The sequence below is a fragment of the Hyperolius riggenbachi genome, chromosome 4 (assembly GCF_040937935.1).
Source record: "Hyperolius riggenbachi isolate aHypRig1 chromosome 4, aHypRig1.pri, whole genome shotgun sequence".
Classification (NCBI taxonomy): domain Eukaryota; kingdom Metazoa; phylum Chordata; class Amphibia; order Anura; family Hyperoliidae; genus Hyperolius; species Hyperolius riggenbachi.
In genome coordinates, this window is record NC_090649.1 from 55,938,553 (window position 1) to 55,955,387 (window position 16,835).

General features: G+C 46.2%; 1 protein-coding gene across 2 annotated transcripts in view; it reads right to left on the bottom strand.

Moving 5' to 3' along the window:
* Positions 1-16,835, bottom strand: part of ZNF395 (zinc finger protein 395) — a 63,315-nt gene that overhangs the window by 13,280 nt on the left and 33,200 nt on the right. For both annotated transcript variants that reach the window (XM_068280063.1, XM_068280064.1), the window contains exons 3-7: positions 11,357-11,604; positions 9,541-9,647; positions 2,645-2,880; positions 1,155-1,255; positions 98-356 (exon numbers count right to left, since the gene is read on the bottom strand). In XM_068280063.1, coding sequence (XP_068136164.1) covers positions 98-356; positions 1,155-1,255; positions 2,645-2,880; positions 9,541-9,647; positions 11,357-11,604 — 951 coding nt within the window. The remainder of the gene's footprint in view (positions 1-97; positions 357-1,154; positions 1,256-2,644; positions 2,881-9,540; positions 9,648-11,356; positions 11,605-16,835) is intronic.

Genomic DNA, 16,835 nt, shown 5'->3' on the forward strand with positions numbered 1-16,835 from the left:
GTGGTTAAAGAAAGCAAAAAGTAAAAAAGTAGGAAGGCTAGGATAGAGGAAGACAAGGAGCACGCCAAACATAGGCCACAAATGCAGAGCCTGTCACCTGGTAGGCATGGTCAGCCTGGATATGCCAGAAGGAGCCTGGAGCAGACTGACTGAGTGCACTGGACAATGGGGATTCCACACTGGGCACCTCTAGAGCCTGCGTCTCGGGTCTGGGCGTCACAGGCTGGATGAGAAGGGGAGGGTTGCCAGTGCTCGGGCTTCTGGGCGTGCTCTCAGCCTCAGACTCCTCCTTCATTTGGACCTCTGTGTAATAGAAGTCTTCTTCTCTCTTACGCTGGTCCGAATCTGCTCCGTCTCTGTGAAAAATAACCCCAAACCATTAACAAGTGGAACTTTACTGAGAGCAGCTTAATGAATTTAATTGCTTATTTTTTTACAATATTACTTTGTCAACGTTTGCCCATTGTAAAAATCACCCAGATCTGCATTCAAAAATGTATCAACAGTTGGTGACATCTTTAGTTCTGTCAGGTGCATCCCTGCGGAATGTTTGTGTGTTTTAAAGTGATGATATCACAGCCTAGGCTGTGACATCACTGGGAAGGCGGGGTTACACGCCAATATAAAGCAATATATAGATTTAGGAAATCTGCTGAATGATGCTGAAACCAGGATACTTAACATAAAAGTAGGTATCTTGAGTAATCTAGTGCATTCTACTGTGTGTCGTTACGATGCCTCTTTAATGGCCATAAATTCAATTTGGGGAAAGATTTGGCTTAATGTCTGCATTTGTGAAAAATAAATGTATTATGTAATGTACAGCTATTATATGCAAGTATCAGACTCTGTCTTTGTATATCCTTCCATCAAGTGCCAAGAACCAATCAGGCTCTACTGCACTGCAACCTAACATGTGAAGCCTGCCTCAGGGGGCCACATTTGGCCCGCGGGCCTTAGTTCGAAGACCACTGGTGTAAAGGGTGAGGGATAGGCACATTTATTTTAGAAACATTTGGGAAGACAAATCGCTTTGATAACGAATTAAAGTTCTGGAATAACGCATAAAAGACACAACTAGTTATGGCCCACAGTTATCCACGCCAGGATTACTGGAAAGTTATTACCCAGAAGGAATAAACACAAAGCCTTACCCAAGGTGCTGGGTTTTAACGTGGCGCTTGATGCCAACGATGGAACGCAGGAGTTTGCCGCAATTTGGCCAAAGACATTTGTACATGACCTTCACAGAGTTCTACAACAGAAACACAAAAACAATTCATGAGCAACAGAGCGATGAGAAGCAAAACTGAGATCTAACGAACACAAAAAGGGAAAAAAGACAGTCTGTCTCCGAATCACCAAAGCAATGATGTGGAGGGGAGGCTATAGCAAGCCTGTTATCGTAGGTGTAGGCAATACCCCACATGGAGGAAACCATTAAAAGTGCCTTACAAAACACACCAAAGGCACCATGTAGATTCAAATATATTAAACAGTTTAAAAGGGGAGATGAAGGTTGACTTACCTCCCAACTGAAGACACAATTGGTCTCATTCCAAATAGTTTTATTACACTAGAAGAAAACTCCAATGCAACGCATTTCGCAGGTATAACCTGCTTCCTCAGGTTCACAAATACAGGAGTAATCAGTAGGCGCCCTACTTGTTTACCAAACAGATACTTCTATATTTGTGACCATGAGGAAGCAGGTTATACCTGCGAAACGTGTTGCGTTGGGAGTTTTGTCCTGATAAAACAGTTTGAAAGAAGACTGCTTGTATCTTCAATTGGGTGGTAAGTTCACATCTACCTTCTCTTAACTATTTTTAATATATTATAATCAACTTGGCACCTGTTTTTATCGTTCAATTTTCATCCACCCTTGCTGGAGAGGTGTCACCCCATTCTCACTACAGGGAGTGACTTCATAACCCGAGTGGTGCCGCATTTGTTCTCATCCCCCCCCCAGGGAGTTACCCTGGTTTGTAAGTATCACTCTGCCGTGAAGTAAAAAATTTATCTAATCTGGTACATGGAACACAATATCGGGCTCTCTGTCTCCCATTTTATATTTCCTCAATTAGTTATTACTGAGTGGATAGGCAAAACAGCAGCTTTGTCATGCGCTAGTTGCCACCTTATTTGGTGAGGAGGAGGCGTCCGCCAGGCCCCTAGACACTCCCACACACACTAGTAAACCACCTTGGTTGCCTTGTGGATGAGACTGCACCGGGTAATACCCATACAAAAGGATTCCCTACCCTCCGGACTGAAAAAAAAAAAGCTGAAGGTGCCTGACTTCACTTCAGTCTCTGCACTGAAGCGGATACTGGCTCACATGGGGATATGCTTAGTTAAGGTCCCTTCCAATACAGATGGCTTCAACAGAGTTTCTGCACCAGTAGAGGACCCCTTTATGATCAAGTGAGCGGAGGTGTGGCTATATTCAAGCACCCATATGCAGTAGCTCAGATGTAGTAGAACCCTCGGCAACCTCGTTTTTCAACAAATGCAGCAAAGATGGCGGATAAAAACAGAACTGATTGGTCGCTACTGGGGGAAAAAAAAAAGAGAAATCTCCATTATTTAGTTTACCAAGAAGGAACCACAAGAGTTTGTGATGGTATCACAGGCGGCTTACCTTTCTCTTGCGAGGGGCGGGCTCGTCCAGAAGGAAGGGATCGGGGTCGGTCTCAAAGCCCTCGTCCACGTGGGAAGCGCTGAAGGCCTCGCCGTTATACTTGGGGCTGGCCTCTGTGTGAGGAGGAGAAGGAGTGGAGGGGCCGCACTCCCCACTCCAGTGCCCGCTTGTTGTGCTGCTGCCGCTGTCTGACACGTCGCCGCTCTCCTTCCACATGTCACACGCTACCTGAGGAGCTGGTGGAGGAGAACAAGGTTTAAATGCAACCAAACATTGACTCCACAGTCGCAGCCTAGACCAGTGATGGCTAACCTTGGCACTCCAGCTGTGGTGGAACTACAAGTCCCATGAGGTAATGCAATACTCTAAGTATAACTCGGGGAGACAGAGGCATGATGGGATTTGTAGTTTTGTCACAGCTGGAGTGCAAAGGTTAACCATCACTGGCCTAGAGACAGAGCTCTGATAGGCTGGCAAAAAAGGCCATAAATTGAAAAAAAGACAAGCAAATCGTAGGAGTCCACACCAAATGTTATTAAAAAGTAAAAAAGAAAAACAAAAAAAAAAACACTATTGGGCGATGTATTTTTAACTTTACTAAACACTTGATGCTTTGTTATAAGGAGTTGCGGACTCCTACGATTGGTTGGCTTGGATGTTCTGGGGATACTCAGGAAGTGAGCCCTGCACACCTAATCTAATCAAGGGGTGGCCAGGAGGGTGAAATGCTTGTGCAAAATTAATTGTAAAGACTGCATTACAAAAAAACAAAAAAAAATTGCATTGTGGGTGGACAGACCCCTCATACTGTACCCTTTGTATACTGTCGGAAGACCCCCCCACACACCCCTTCATATGGGAAGAGGGGGAGGGGTAAAGGGGGCCATGAGCTAGGAGGAGCCCAGTTCTGTAAATAATGCAGAGTGGAGCATTATACATTACCCAGCAGCAGGACCGATACGCTATACTTCCTGCCTGCGATTATGCAGCGTTAAGACAGGCTCTGTCTTTTTACCAGAATTACTCTTTAGGTTGGTTTCACACTGTATTTTGGCATTAGCGACGCAGCACGGCCACCGCACCGCCAAAAACAGGACTTCAGGGAATACCGCGTTATTACACTGTATTTCCTGTTTGGCATTCAGCGCACTTGTGGTCACTTCCTGCTTCGGGTATACGGAAGCGTACTGTAAAAATATGCGTCCATGCATGCGTGTCGTTGCACCGCCATTTTTAAACCCCCGCATCGCCATAGACTAACATGACTTCCGGTCTGACACAGGGCGAAACAGATACACATGGTCACTTAGTTCTGGACCAGCGTCAGATACAAACCGGGCCCCTCCTAGCTTCTGGCCCACCGCACTTCAGGTAATATAAACGACTCCATAAACTTTTCATTACGCAGCGTTAGCAGTGTGGTAAATCGCCAAAATGCAACATCTCAGTGACAAAGGGCCCTTAAGCTTAGATGAAGTAGGTTTGTGATAATAAAAAAAAAAAAAATGACAGGAATTAAGGGGCTCTTTATTAAATGTACCTGCAGCTAGTCAAAGCAGACCAGAAGTGAATAAACGTATGCGATAATGTAGTACTAATCCTAAACAAAATAAACTATTGCCCAGAGGAGCCTAGATAGTCTCTCTGAGGAGGGGAGGGGGCGTGAAAATTGTCAGGAACGCACAGGGTGTAAAGCGCTGGAATGCGAAGTGGTTAAACAGCAATAGGAAATGGATTTTTTAATTCTATCCATCCCCGAAACATTCCATGATGTGGCATCGGATCAGGCACTGAACAACATTTGTAACTTATACCTGATGCATTTTTAGCACTTCAACATTTATGAACAAAACCTTTTACTATTTTTTCCAAACTGTTTCCAGTTACTATTCTGACTTCTGCCTGGAAACTAGACCAAGAGAGAACTGGAAAGTCTAGAAGTCTGCCTGGAAAAAACTGTTACCGTAGCAACTGTAGTGATGCCTTATGGAAGTTTAGTCATTTTTATGAGTTATACATTTTGTTGTGAGTGTTTGGAGTTTAAACCATGGAAGGGGGTTAAAGTGGACATGAACTCTTGCACAGGACAGAGGCAAAACAGAGAAATGCACCCTGTATGTATTTAGAGAGTTTGGCCTGTCTAATTCACCTTCATTTGTGACCAATTACAAGTTGTAATTTGATCTCACCCTGCATCAGCTGACTGCCACAGCACATAAGTCAATCAAAACCAGCGTTGTTGCACCAATGGGTTTGGCGTGCAGAGACCACCCCTGGAGTCACAGGGAATCCACAGCAATCATCAAAGGTCCGCACCATCCAATATTCAAGTTTCTTTATTTATAGCTCTTGTAAAAAGACATGATTAAAAACAAATCTGCATGATGATGACGCACAGGCGTTTCGATACTTCTTTCTCAAATCATTGCAGCATCTGACAATACATTGCACACCACACACATCTTATATAGGTCTCAAGTGGACCTGATGGAAGACTTACAATTTGCATATTCATGAGTGAACTCTATCATAGACTGTGAACACTGTCTTTGGATTTTCACAAACAATTCATTATGCATAATTAAAAACCCAATTTCCAACTTTAATTCACATTTCAAACATTAAAAACTCCTCTCCAATGTCTTATTTGGATTGCCCACAATACGTGAATTTCATGTGCATCCACTCCTGTCCTTCAAGAGAGCACCATCTTTGAGGGATAGGATGGTTAGAGGGGATATTGGTACGGAGACTGCAGGGGTGACTGCCAGAAATGGAACGTTTCCCTGTCTTGGGTGTCACCTCTGTGGTCACATTGTTAAAGGGGACACATTCACACATCCAAGTAGAGGGTCAAAATTTAAAATTAATGGATACTATACATGTGAATCGAGATATGTAGTCTATTTGCTGAAATGTCCCTGCGGCACTGGGTATGTGGGTCAAACCACCCAGTGCCTCAGGGACAGAATTGCTTCGCACAAGTCGAATATTAGGACTAAGAATTTGGAACTGACTGTTTCCGAACATTTTTGTAAATTTGGACACAGTGTGTCCCAATTGAGGGTACAGGTTTTGGAGGGGGTACCACCACAGAGGAGGGGAGGTGACAGACTAAAGGAGTTGTTAAAAAGGGAGTATTTTTGGATAAAAAGACTTGATACTTTGGAACCCAAGGGGTTAAATCGTGAATACGATATTTGTAAACTTATTATATAACGTATCTTGAGTTGAATAGATGGAGGTTTAGTTGGGAGATGGTTATGTGTGGAGACAATTTTCAGTCAATGTGCCGTTTTTTAGAACTTTACGGTTTTTTGACGCGCTTTTTTTCGCGTTTTTTGCGTGTTCCTTTGCATTTTTTACGCGTCTTTTACGCGTTTTCATGTCGTTGTGCGGACGTTTTTTACGCCTTTTGTGACTGGACGCGTACATATGTACGCAAGTGACGCGTCCACAGTCTTTATGCGGACGTTGTAGGCAGGATTACGATTGGACATGATGTTTTATTGCGTATTTATGCAGTCTTAGGCGGACGTTGTAGGCGGATTGTTGATTGGCTGAATGTCCCACATTATGACAATTTTCTCCCGTGGAGCTAAAAAACAGCAAATAAGACATTGGAGAGGGGTTTTTAATGTTTGAAATGTGAATTAAAGTTGGAAATTGGGTTTTTAATTATGCATAATGAATGGTTTGTGAAAATCCAAAGACAGTGTTCACAGTCTATGATAGAGTTCACTCATGAATATGCAAATTGTAAGTCTTCCATCAGGTCCACTTGAGACCTATATAAGATGTGTGTGGTGTGCAATGTATTGTCAGATGCTGCAATGATTTGAGAAAGAAGTATCGAAACGCCTGTGCGTCATCATCATGCAGATTTGTTTTTAATCATGTCTTTTTACAAGAGCTATAAATAAAGAAACTTGAAACTTGAATATTGGATGGTGCGGACCTTTGATGATTGCTGCCACAGCACATAAGGTCATTTGAAAACACAGGATGTTAGCCTCCCTGGCGGTAAGCCCGAACTGGAGATCAGGCCATGCCGCTGCGGAGGATTTCTCAGGCCCTGGTGGGCCAATTTGCATAACTTTTTTTTTTTATTACACGCAGCTAGCACTTTGCTAGCTGCGTGTACATTACGATCGCTGCCGCTCCGATTCGTTGCTACACGCCTTGCCCCTCCCAGACCCCTTGCGCAGCCTGGCCAATCAGTGCCAGGCAGCGCTAAGGGGTGGATTGGGACTCCCCCGTGCGCCATGACATGGACGACGTCATCCCGATCGGCGCCATGGCAACGGGGAAGCCAAACAGGAAATTCCGTTCTGAATGTGATTTCCTGTTTGCTCTGATCACCGGAGGCGATTGGAAGGGGAGGGGGGATGCCGCTGCACAGCGGCTATCATGTAGCTAGCGCTAGGCTAGCTACATGATTTAAAAAAAAAAAAAATTTAAAAAATTGTGTTGCGCTGCCCCCTGGCGGTTTTAATAGACCGCCAGGGAGGTTAACAACGTCTGCTTCCATAAAAGCAGGAAGTAGACACTTCAAATTTATTGTAGGATTTTCTATCAGCTGTAACAAACAAAAAGGTTTTTCTTTATTTTGCTGTTGCATATTTTTTTGAGCAGAGAAAAAGTTCTGATGAATAAACTGATGTTTATTGAATGCTGCGTGGTTCTCTCTTTTTGAGTTGACCAGGGTTCAAATCTCTTCCTGTTCAGTAAGAGTAAGCCACCACCTATTTTCAGTAAGGAGACATTGGGCAAGACTACCGAACACTGCTACTGCCTATAGAGCATGCCCCAGTGGCTCCAGCTCTGGCGCATTGAGTCTGCCAAGAGAAAAGCGCAATATAATGGTCATGGGCTCTGTGTCTTCTGTTCTGAACCGACATCACAGCTGACACTATGGCCAATAAGAGAAAGTCTGCATAATCTTTCTGTAGTGCTTGTTTTGACAAGTATAAGTCTAGAAATTTAGGTCTGACTCACTAAACAAAAGTATAGAGGTCGACTTGTACACGAGTCACAGCAACACTGAGCACACTGAGTAATGTGTGTACTATTTCTGACATTCCCATTTACAGCAATTTACCCTGTGGTAAGTGACACATTCTTGATAACGGAAATGCCAACAAAACACAGGTCTGAAAGTCCAGGCCACAACAATAAACAAGGAGAGGGGGGGGGGGGGGGGGGGGCGCTAAGAATAGTGGGCTACAGGAAGGTGAGAGAGAATAATTGCTGCACTTGGGGGCCTAGAGGAATTATTGGCTGCAGGACAGGAGGGGTTATTGGCAGCAGTACTGTACAGTGCCGTCAAATAACCCCTCCTGGTCGCCAAGTGCATCTGTTAATTCTTCCTGGGCCCAAGTGCAGCTATTAACTTTGCTGGGTAGACTTATACTTGAGTCAGTCAATGAAAAATTCCAGCTTGAGAGGGTCAAATATTGGAATCGACTTATACACAAGGTTGACTTGTATTAGAGTATATACAGTACTACTTGGTGAAAAATAAACCAAAGCCACACCCACTTCCTGCTCACCTGACCAAACACCAACTTCTCCAGTGGTGAACAGGCTAGATCATAATCTCTCCCGCCCAAGTGACTTCAAGAGGTGGTTTGTGATGTGGATCGTGGGCGTGGCTTTACATGGCACAGATTTGCTAACTTTCTGTTTATATGTCTATACGCCAATCTCTGCCCTATTGAAAAATCTGGTGTAAGCTCAGGTGGGGGTGTGGTTACGCATCTCCTGTACCAGGAAGTGCTCTGAGAGACCAGGTGCAACTTCCTACTCTTACAAAGCATAAATAATCAGCAGTGTAGGGAGGGCGTTGAGGCAGCTTTACTCTCAGTGTGCACCATGTTAAGCATGACACAGGTTTACTTAGAGGCTTCCTGGACTGACCTTAGGCACCACCCACACGAACACAAACCAAGCCGTCCCCCTTAAAGAAGACACCCGGAATTTCGGAAACAGTTGTCGACCTATCCCATAGCAGCAGCCAGCGCATTTTACATTCCCCAGGAACCTGGAAGCAGACTGCAAAGCAAATAGAAAAGGTCTTTAATACCCTCCAGTACTACAGCCAGCAGTGAAACAGCAGAAAGACCCGTTGTGCAGATAATTGCTCATAAAAGAAGATGGCACCTGGGGGCATTCTGCATATCAAACGCCACACTGTTGCCATGGCTGCAAGGTGAAATATGAATTTCCCAGGAAGTCTTACATGTTTATAGCTGGCTGCAAATTGGAACAGAAGGATTAAATAAAAAATAAAAAAATACTAATAAATCTTAACTCCCAAAATTACTGACAGACATTTTTAGTTCAGGGGACTTGAACCAAGAGCCCATTTCTAGGAATTTCAATGATTTTACCTCGTCTAGCCTTCTCACCCAATGGAACCTCAACTTGGAGGTCATGTGATCCCACCATACAGCTCGAAGCACTCCTGCTCGGATTTGCACACTTCCCCCCCCTCCCAAACCCCCTGGTTACACCCACCTTGCTACACCCCCCCCACCTACCCAAGTCACACCCCTCTAAACACTAGGGAGGAGGGGTGTTCTAGTACCCCCACTGTCTCGTCCAGTCAGCGCCAAGTAACCACTGTGTGACCCCAGTAGAATTGTGGGTCCCCCTAAAAAGTCTTAACTAGGGAAGGGGAACATAGGATACATTGTGTATTAAAGAGCCATTTCCTGAGGGGCCCCCACAAATCTGAGGTTGTCTCAGGGATGGGACCGGAACCCTTCCCTCTTATATTTTTCTTTCCCTCTTTTTCCTGGAAGTGAAGCTTCATACAAGGGGAAGGTAGCTGTACTGTGAACAGGACAATCTAGGATTGGAGCACAGAGATTAGCCACGCCTGCGGTCCTTACCTGGGATGAGGTCACATCCAGGAGGGCTCTGGACGATGGGACTGCAGGACAGGCTGGTGAGAACCATGGCCGCCATCATCTCATCCATATCCACAGCATCAGATCGCCTGCGGGACAAAGAGCACAGCTTACACACGTGTGTTATAGGTCACCCTTACAGGGACCCTGAGCTCTGCATAAAATCGCAATTTGGACTTATCTGGGGCAGCGGGACCGGGAGGGGAGCCAGGAGGATGCTGGGGGGTAGCCCACGAGGTCCCCCAGCATCCTCCTGGCTCCTCTCCTGGTCCCGCTAGAGGAAGCCCCAGGTCCTGCTGCCTGCTGGAGGAAGCCCCGGGTAAGTATAAATTGCAATTTTATGCTGAGCTCAGAGTCCCTTTAAGATGGATATTTTACAAAGGCTTTTAAATATTTTCCAAACCACACTGCTAACATCACTTCCAGGTACCTTTAAAGATCTAAGACCAAAAACGATCACATTTACTTTGTGGGAAGGGGAAAAAAAAACTAGGACCAATTTTTGACTTTTAACCAGATCAAAGGAAGAGGGGGGGGGGGATGGCTTCCAAACATGGAACTATATTATACAGTAGCAATCCTAAATGTACTACTAGATTGTTTTCTACATAGAGGCTAGAAACAATAGGTTCAGTTTTCCCCAATAAGAGACCTTAGGGCCATGCTATGGTGCCAAACGAAACCCGACTGCCTGACCTATTTTGGACACCTAAAATCATAAAATGCTGGGACAGAGGCATCAAAAGATTTAAAATCTCTTCCCTGCCCATGCACACCTATATTAGACAACCCAGCATTCTTTAACCAGTTCTGGACGATGCTAATTGAAATCTATGCCCTGTTTTGATGCTGCTGTGGCTGGCAGGGCATAGATTTCAACTGACCGCTGCCACGCGTACTCTGTGTTCTCGTCGCGCTTGCCAATCGCGTTTCATTCTCCCCGCCGCAGCTCACTTGCCCTGAAGTCTCCATGACGGCAGAGCCCTGTGAGCTGGTCAGGAGCAGATTTAATTGGCTCCTGATCCTGCCTATCAATGTAAGCTACTCCCATTGGCTTACACCGATAGACAAGGTCAGGAGCCAATGAAAGCTGCTTCAGACTGGCTCACAGGAACTCTGCACTCAGAGACAGCAGAGTGGGTGGCCTGAGGTTCCCGGCGTGGAAGGCACTTGCGGTGGATATGTGCGGCGATTCGTCTGCATTCCTTCGTTTATTGTACCAGTGGTCTCTGCCCCCTTAAAGGAGTTATCAGGCAAATAAAATAAGTGCTACTTACCCAGGGCTTCCTCCAGCCCAAAGCTCCCAGCAGCTCTGTATGCAGCCGTTCACCGCAGCTCCGTCCCGGTCCCCGGCGATGACATTCAGGGCGACCTCCAGGTCGGCCTGTACTGCGCCTGCGCAAGCGGCGCTCTCAATCACCGCCACATGGGCCAGAGCGGACTGCGCAGGCGCCGTAGTTCTGCGCCTGCGCAATCCGCTCCAGCCCACGTGGCGGTGATCGACAGCGCGGCTCGCGCAGGCGCAGTACAGGCCGACGCTAATTGCCTGATAACTCCATTAAGGGGGCAGAGACCGCTGATACTTAAGGGGTTAATGGAATGGGCTTTTACCTATTCCTGGGCTGGATAAGAGAACAATGGCCACAAATAAGAAAATTACGTATGCATTTTCAGGTCAGAGCATGCCGTTTCCTTTGAGCAGTTGCTACACATGCTTGTCCTCCACACTACGTAAGACGCTGTAGTGCCAACTGTCTTTTTTTCTACAGCCAAAAATCCCTTTACTTTAATCACTCACCTCTTGGGGACGTCAATGCTGCGGGACACCGATCTCTGTGCCACGCTGGCAGATGCCACTGGACTGGCGCACAGAGTCTGCTCCATCGCCATGCTCATGTTTTTTGGTGTCTCGGCCAGACGGACGTCTTCTGTCTTTCTGCAAAGGTGGAGCCCGAGCTCAAAAACGAAAATCTTCACTTCGTCGTCCACGTGATTGTGCTGCTCCACCAACCCGACCCACTCTTTGCCATTGTGTGTGATGTAGACCTGGCAAAGGACAAACAAAAACACTCAAATCTATTCTTATAAAGGTCGCTAAACGCAATAAAAACATATAAACCGATTTATTACAGAAGGTTGAGGTGGCTTACCTCATAGAAGACAAACTCACTTAAGGAAGATTTAATGGATAATTAAGCACAGGCAACGCGTTTCGTGGGACTATGCCCACTTCCTCAGGCCAATCAAAAGTGCCAGAGCAGTCTATATGCCAAACTCGGGGCACCTCAGAAGAAGTGGGCATAGTCCCACGAAACGCGTTGCCTGTGCTTAATTATCCATTAAAACTTCCTTAATTAAGTGAGTTTGTGGTCTATGAGGTAAGCCACCTCAACCTTCTTTATTTTATTGATTTTAAAGTGTTTTATATATATTGGGCGCCTCTTTTGCTTTGCTGTACCCTACTCCCCCCACCTATTCAGGAGGGGGCCTTGCGCAAAGGTTTTTTGCTAAGAGAGCGACCGAGTCCAGGACCGCTGGCAGACCTGAGTGGAGTCAGGTGTAATACACTCCACGTGCCTGAAGTGGTTGGTTGCCCCTAGCGCAACCCACCTTTGTGAGTACCCCTTTTTCAGAAGTACTTTTGATACTCAATACTTGTGACATACTGCACTATTTGAGATCCCTTTTTCTTACAGTACTGTATGATTTATTACAGAGATCAGTAAAACAGGTGGCCCTCTACAAAAACCAGTGAGTACTTATCCACTCTGGTGGCCGCAGAGTGGCTTCCTCGTTCCTCAGTCACGCCATATGACATGATCTCGCGAGATTAGACGGGAGCTTGCGCTTCCACGAGCTCTTTCTCTGTAAACACAGTGGGGCACAGCGAGCAGCCTGCCAGCGGCTGATCAGCACAGGCAGGCTGCAATCGTTACACAAATAAATGTATGTTTATAGCACTGCCATCTAATGCACCACTGCACAGCAATCAGAGGCCACCAAAAGAATGGTCTATTAGGGAGAAGAAAAGGAGGTAAAATTCATTTAGGTGCCAAGATGTATGATTGAGCAATAAACCGTTAAAGCTGTAAGGTACTGTAAAAAAAAATCAATAAATAAATAAATCACCTGGACACTAGGAGAGTATAAACCTCTGGTCCTCAAGAGGTTAAAGCAAATCTGAAGTGAAGAAAAATAAATACAGATGAAGAGGGAAGGCTCTGGGTCCTGAAGTCCTGTAGTGCCTTCCTGTTACTCTCACGGTCCCCCCCTTCCATCGCCATCATTCCCGATGGATTGAATGCTGCTCTGTCCCGCCGCAGAAAGCTCCAGGAGTCGAGTGCTCCCGAAGACCAGCAGCTCTGCACTGCGCAGGAGAGAGTTCACGCTTGAGCAATACAGATTCGTCCATCACTACTACTGCGCAGACAGCATGCGCCAGGTGATGTGGACATGGGAACACAAGTCCCCACGCAGGGGCAGAAGACACAACCCGCCGGCGGGACCCCGATCATTATGGGCAGGGCTGTGAAGTCGGTACAAAAATCATCCGACTCCTTAGTTTATGAAACTTCCGTCTCCAGGTACCCAAAATGGCTCAGACTCCTTAGTCTAATTCCAACCAGGGCTGTGGATCTGGTACAAAAATCATCCGACTCCAGATACCCAAAATTGCTCCGCCTCCGTGACTCCACAGCCCTGATTATGGGCAGCCAGCGGGGACACCAAGGAGGACCAGGGCTGTGGCAAGGGACTGAAATAGCTGCTGAAGTAGCCCCAGGTGAGTAAACATAGATTTTCACTGTTGCCTCATGAATACCTTAAATGACCCAGAGATTAACTAATCTAAAGCTTTGGTACTTACCCGGGGCTTCCTCCGGTGAGATGGGGCAGTCATGTGCTCCTGCCTGTGCGGTGAGCTGGGTGCACCATACACACGTCATGTGCTCCTGCCTGTGCGGTGAGCTGAGGGCACCATACACGTCATGTGCTCCTGCCTGTGCGGTAAGCTTTGGGCACCATACACACGTCATGTGCTCCTGCCTGTGCGGTGAGCTGGGGGCGCCATACACACGTCATGTGCTCCTGTCTGTGCGGTGAGCTGGGGGCACCATACACACGTCATGTGCTCCTGCCTGTGCGGTGAGCTGGGGTCACCATACACGTGATGTGCTCCTGCCTGTGCGGTGAGCTGGGGGCACCATACACACGTCATGTGCTCCTGCCTGTGCGGTGAGCTGGGGTCACCATACACGTCATGTGCTCCTGCCTGTGCGGTGAGCTGGGGGCGCCATACACACGTCATGTGCTCCTGCCTGTGCGGTGAGCTGGGGGCACCATACATGTCATGTGCTCCTGCCTGTGCGGTGAGCTGGAAGCGCTATACAGGTCATGTGCTCCTGCCTGTGCGGTGAGCTGGGGGCGCCATACACATGTCATGTGCTCCTGCCTGTGCGGTGAGCTGGGGGCGCCATACAAGACATGTGCTCCTGCCTGTGCGGTGAGATGGGGGCGCCATACACACGTCATGTGCTCCTGCCAGTGCGGTGAGATGGGGGCGCCATACACGTCATGCGCTCCTGTCTGTGCTGTGAGCTGAGGGCACCATACACACGTCATGTGCTCCTGCCTGTGCGGTGAGCTGGGTGCACCATACACACGGCATGTGCTCCTGCCTGTGCGGTAAGATGGGGGCGCCATACACACGTCATGTGCTCCTGCCTGTGCGGTGAGATGGGGGCCGCCATACATCTCATTTCTGTATCTATGTAGAAGAGCTCGGCACACTTCCCTACGTCACCCTCCACACGCATTTAGCTACGCAGGGAACTCCAGATAAAGCTGTAAATCTTTCACACAACATATGTTCTCTCCGTCATCTGATTTACTTCCCCTGAAAATACATACTGGTTTTCTGGCTTGATAACCTAAATGCCAGATGTGGGATGTCATGGGAGGATGGCAGTCACATTTTTACAGCACAGGCAAACCAGGCAGATGCCTGGGGTGACAACTATAGGTGGGGGCACCACCGAGTCTTAGCACGCTGTACTTTATGGAATTCTTATAGCCAACTGTTATTTCCTTTAAAGTGGACCTGAATTCCGGCACAGAACAGAAGGAAAACAGAAATGCACCCTGTATGTATTTAGAGAGTTTATCCGGTCTAAATCCCCCTCATCTGTGACTAATCACAGGTGTAATTTCATCTCTGAGCTGTCAGCTGGCTGCCTCGGCAGAGCAGCTAGTTTGTAAACAAAGCATGTTAACCCTCTGTCTGCTTCCATGAAAGCAGAAAGTAGACACTGCAGATTTATTGCAGGATTTGTATCAGCTGTAACAAAGACATGCTTTTCTTGAAAGGTTATTATGCTGTTGCTTCTCTTTTAGAGCGGAGAGGAAGTACTGAGTTCATGTCCCCTTTAAGAAAGGGATGGGTGGTAATTTTAACATCTAAATGGGTACGGCTTTGTTGATTGTTTTAACTTAACCTGTAAAGACCCAGGCTGTACATAAACTTTTTCAAAGGACGTTGGGGTGAGCGGCACCTATGGGGGTTCTCCTGCTCTAGCAAGAAAAATGCATGCCAGAAATGCAGCGCTATGTGCAATCAAAAGTGAGAGAATGGGACAAACAACTGCGCCATTGTGGCAGTTTTTGTGCAGTCGTTTGTTCCATTCCACTGTGATGCAAGCACGATTTTTAGTTTGCAATGAGCATTGTGCTTGCATCACAGTGTAACTTGGAGCCAAACAAGTGTTAGAGCCGTTTTACACTGCAAATCGCAAAAAAAAGCAAGTGCAAACGCAGTACGATTGCATCACCATTTCAACAAAGCGATTCTAAGCATTTTGCCTTTTTGTGTCTGCATAGGAGGTTTAATGCTGGATACACACGATGCGTTTTTTTCGGCCGATTTTCCATCCGATTCAATGCCGTTATCTTTTCTTATCGATTTCCATTCACTTTTATAAGAAATCGTTCAGAAAAAAAAAGACCGAAAATAAGATGGGACATGTCCGAAATTATCCATCGAACCATCTATTTAACACAAAATTGTATGGTGTGTACCTAGCATAAGATAAGTGGATTGACTAGGAACACAACACCCAAAAGGCAAAAAAAAAAAAAAAAAAAAAAACGCACAGTAGGGCCGGCGTTTACAAAAACTACAAAAAAAAAAAAAAAAAAAAAAAAAATCGGATCACCCAGTGTAAAAGGGTTCTAGTGACTTCCATTATTTTAGAGACGCAATTTCATTTTGCAAATCACATATGACCCTAGAAAATCCTACATTAGTGTAAACCAGCGAGGCAGGGCTTCTTGGTGCACAGCATGTAGCACCTGAATTGGGCACAGCTATAGACACAATGCTATAGCGCACGGGCCACATAGCGGTAATACAGGGTTCCGACTATTGTGTAGCAACTCGGAGGGGGAACAGTAATTAAAGCCGACTGGGTCATCATCACTGGCCTCACCCTGCGCCAAAGTGTCCGGACAGCAAACTGCCATGGATTGTAAAACAGCACTAAAGGTGCCCCATACACTGTACAATCAAATAGTTCAATTTTCCCATTTACTTCACCAGAACAATCGAATAGAGAAGCAGTTGAAAAAAAATATTTTTTTCGATCTATTAAAAAAAATCTGATTGATGTGTTGGAGAAATCCGGTTGATTGCTTTGAAAATTGAATGGTATAGGATAGGTTTGATAAAATCATCAAAATAGGCTCGATCTAGGCAAATGCAATTTTTTTCTGCGATTTTTCAGCGATTGCGTTTTGTGACTCTTTCCAGTGAATGAGAATTGTGACACAATCGCTGGGAAAATGGTACAAGTAGCACGATTGCGAAATCGCAATCGTGCCGCAATTGCTGCAGTGAGAGTAATCCCATCGCAGTACAAATTGTCAGCAAAAAATGCCCCAGTGTGAAGGAGGCCTAAGGCTTAGTTCACACTGCAAAACGCAATTGCACTACAACTTTGCTAAGCACTTTTTGAACCAATGTGCATTTTTTGCACTTTCATAGAAGCTAGGCACTTTAAAATGCGCTCTTGGTGTAAACCAGCCCTTACAAAAAGTAACATGCTGCCAACTCTCCAAAACTGTATACACCTGGCGCCATATGCAATTAACATTTTCACCCGAGTTTTCTCCAAGGTGATATTTTTAAAGAGAACCCGAGGTGGTTTCTAAGAATGATATCCGCACACAGAGGCTGGGTCTGCCTATACTGCCCAGCCTCTGTTGCTGTGTAGTGTCCCCCCCAG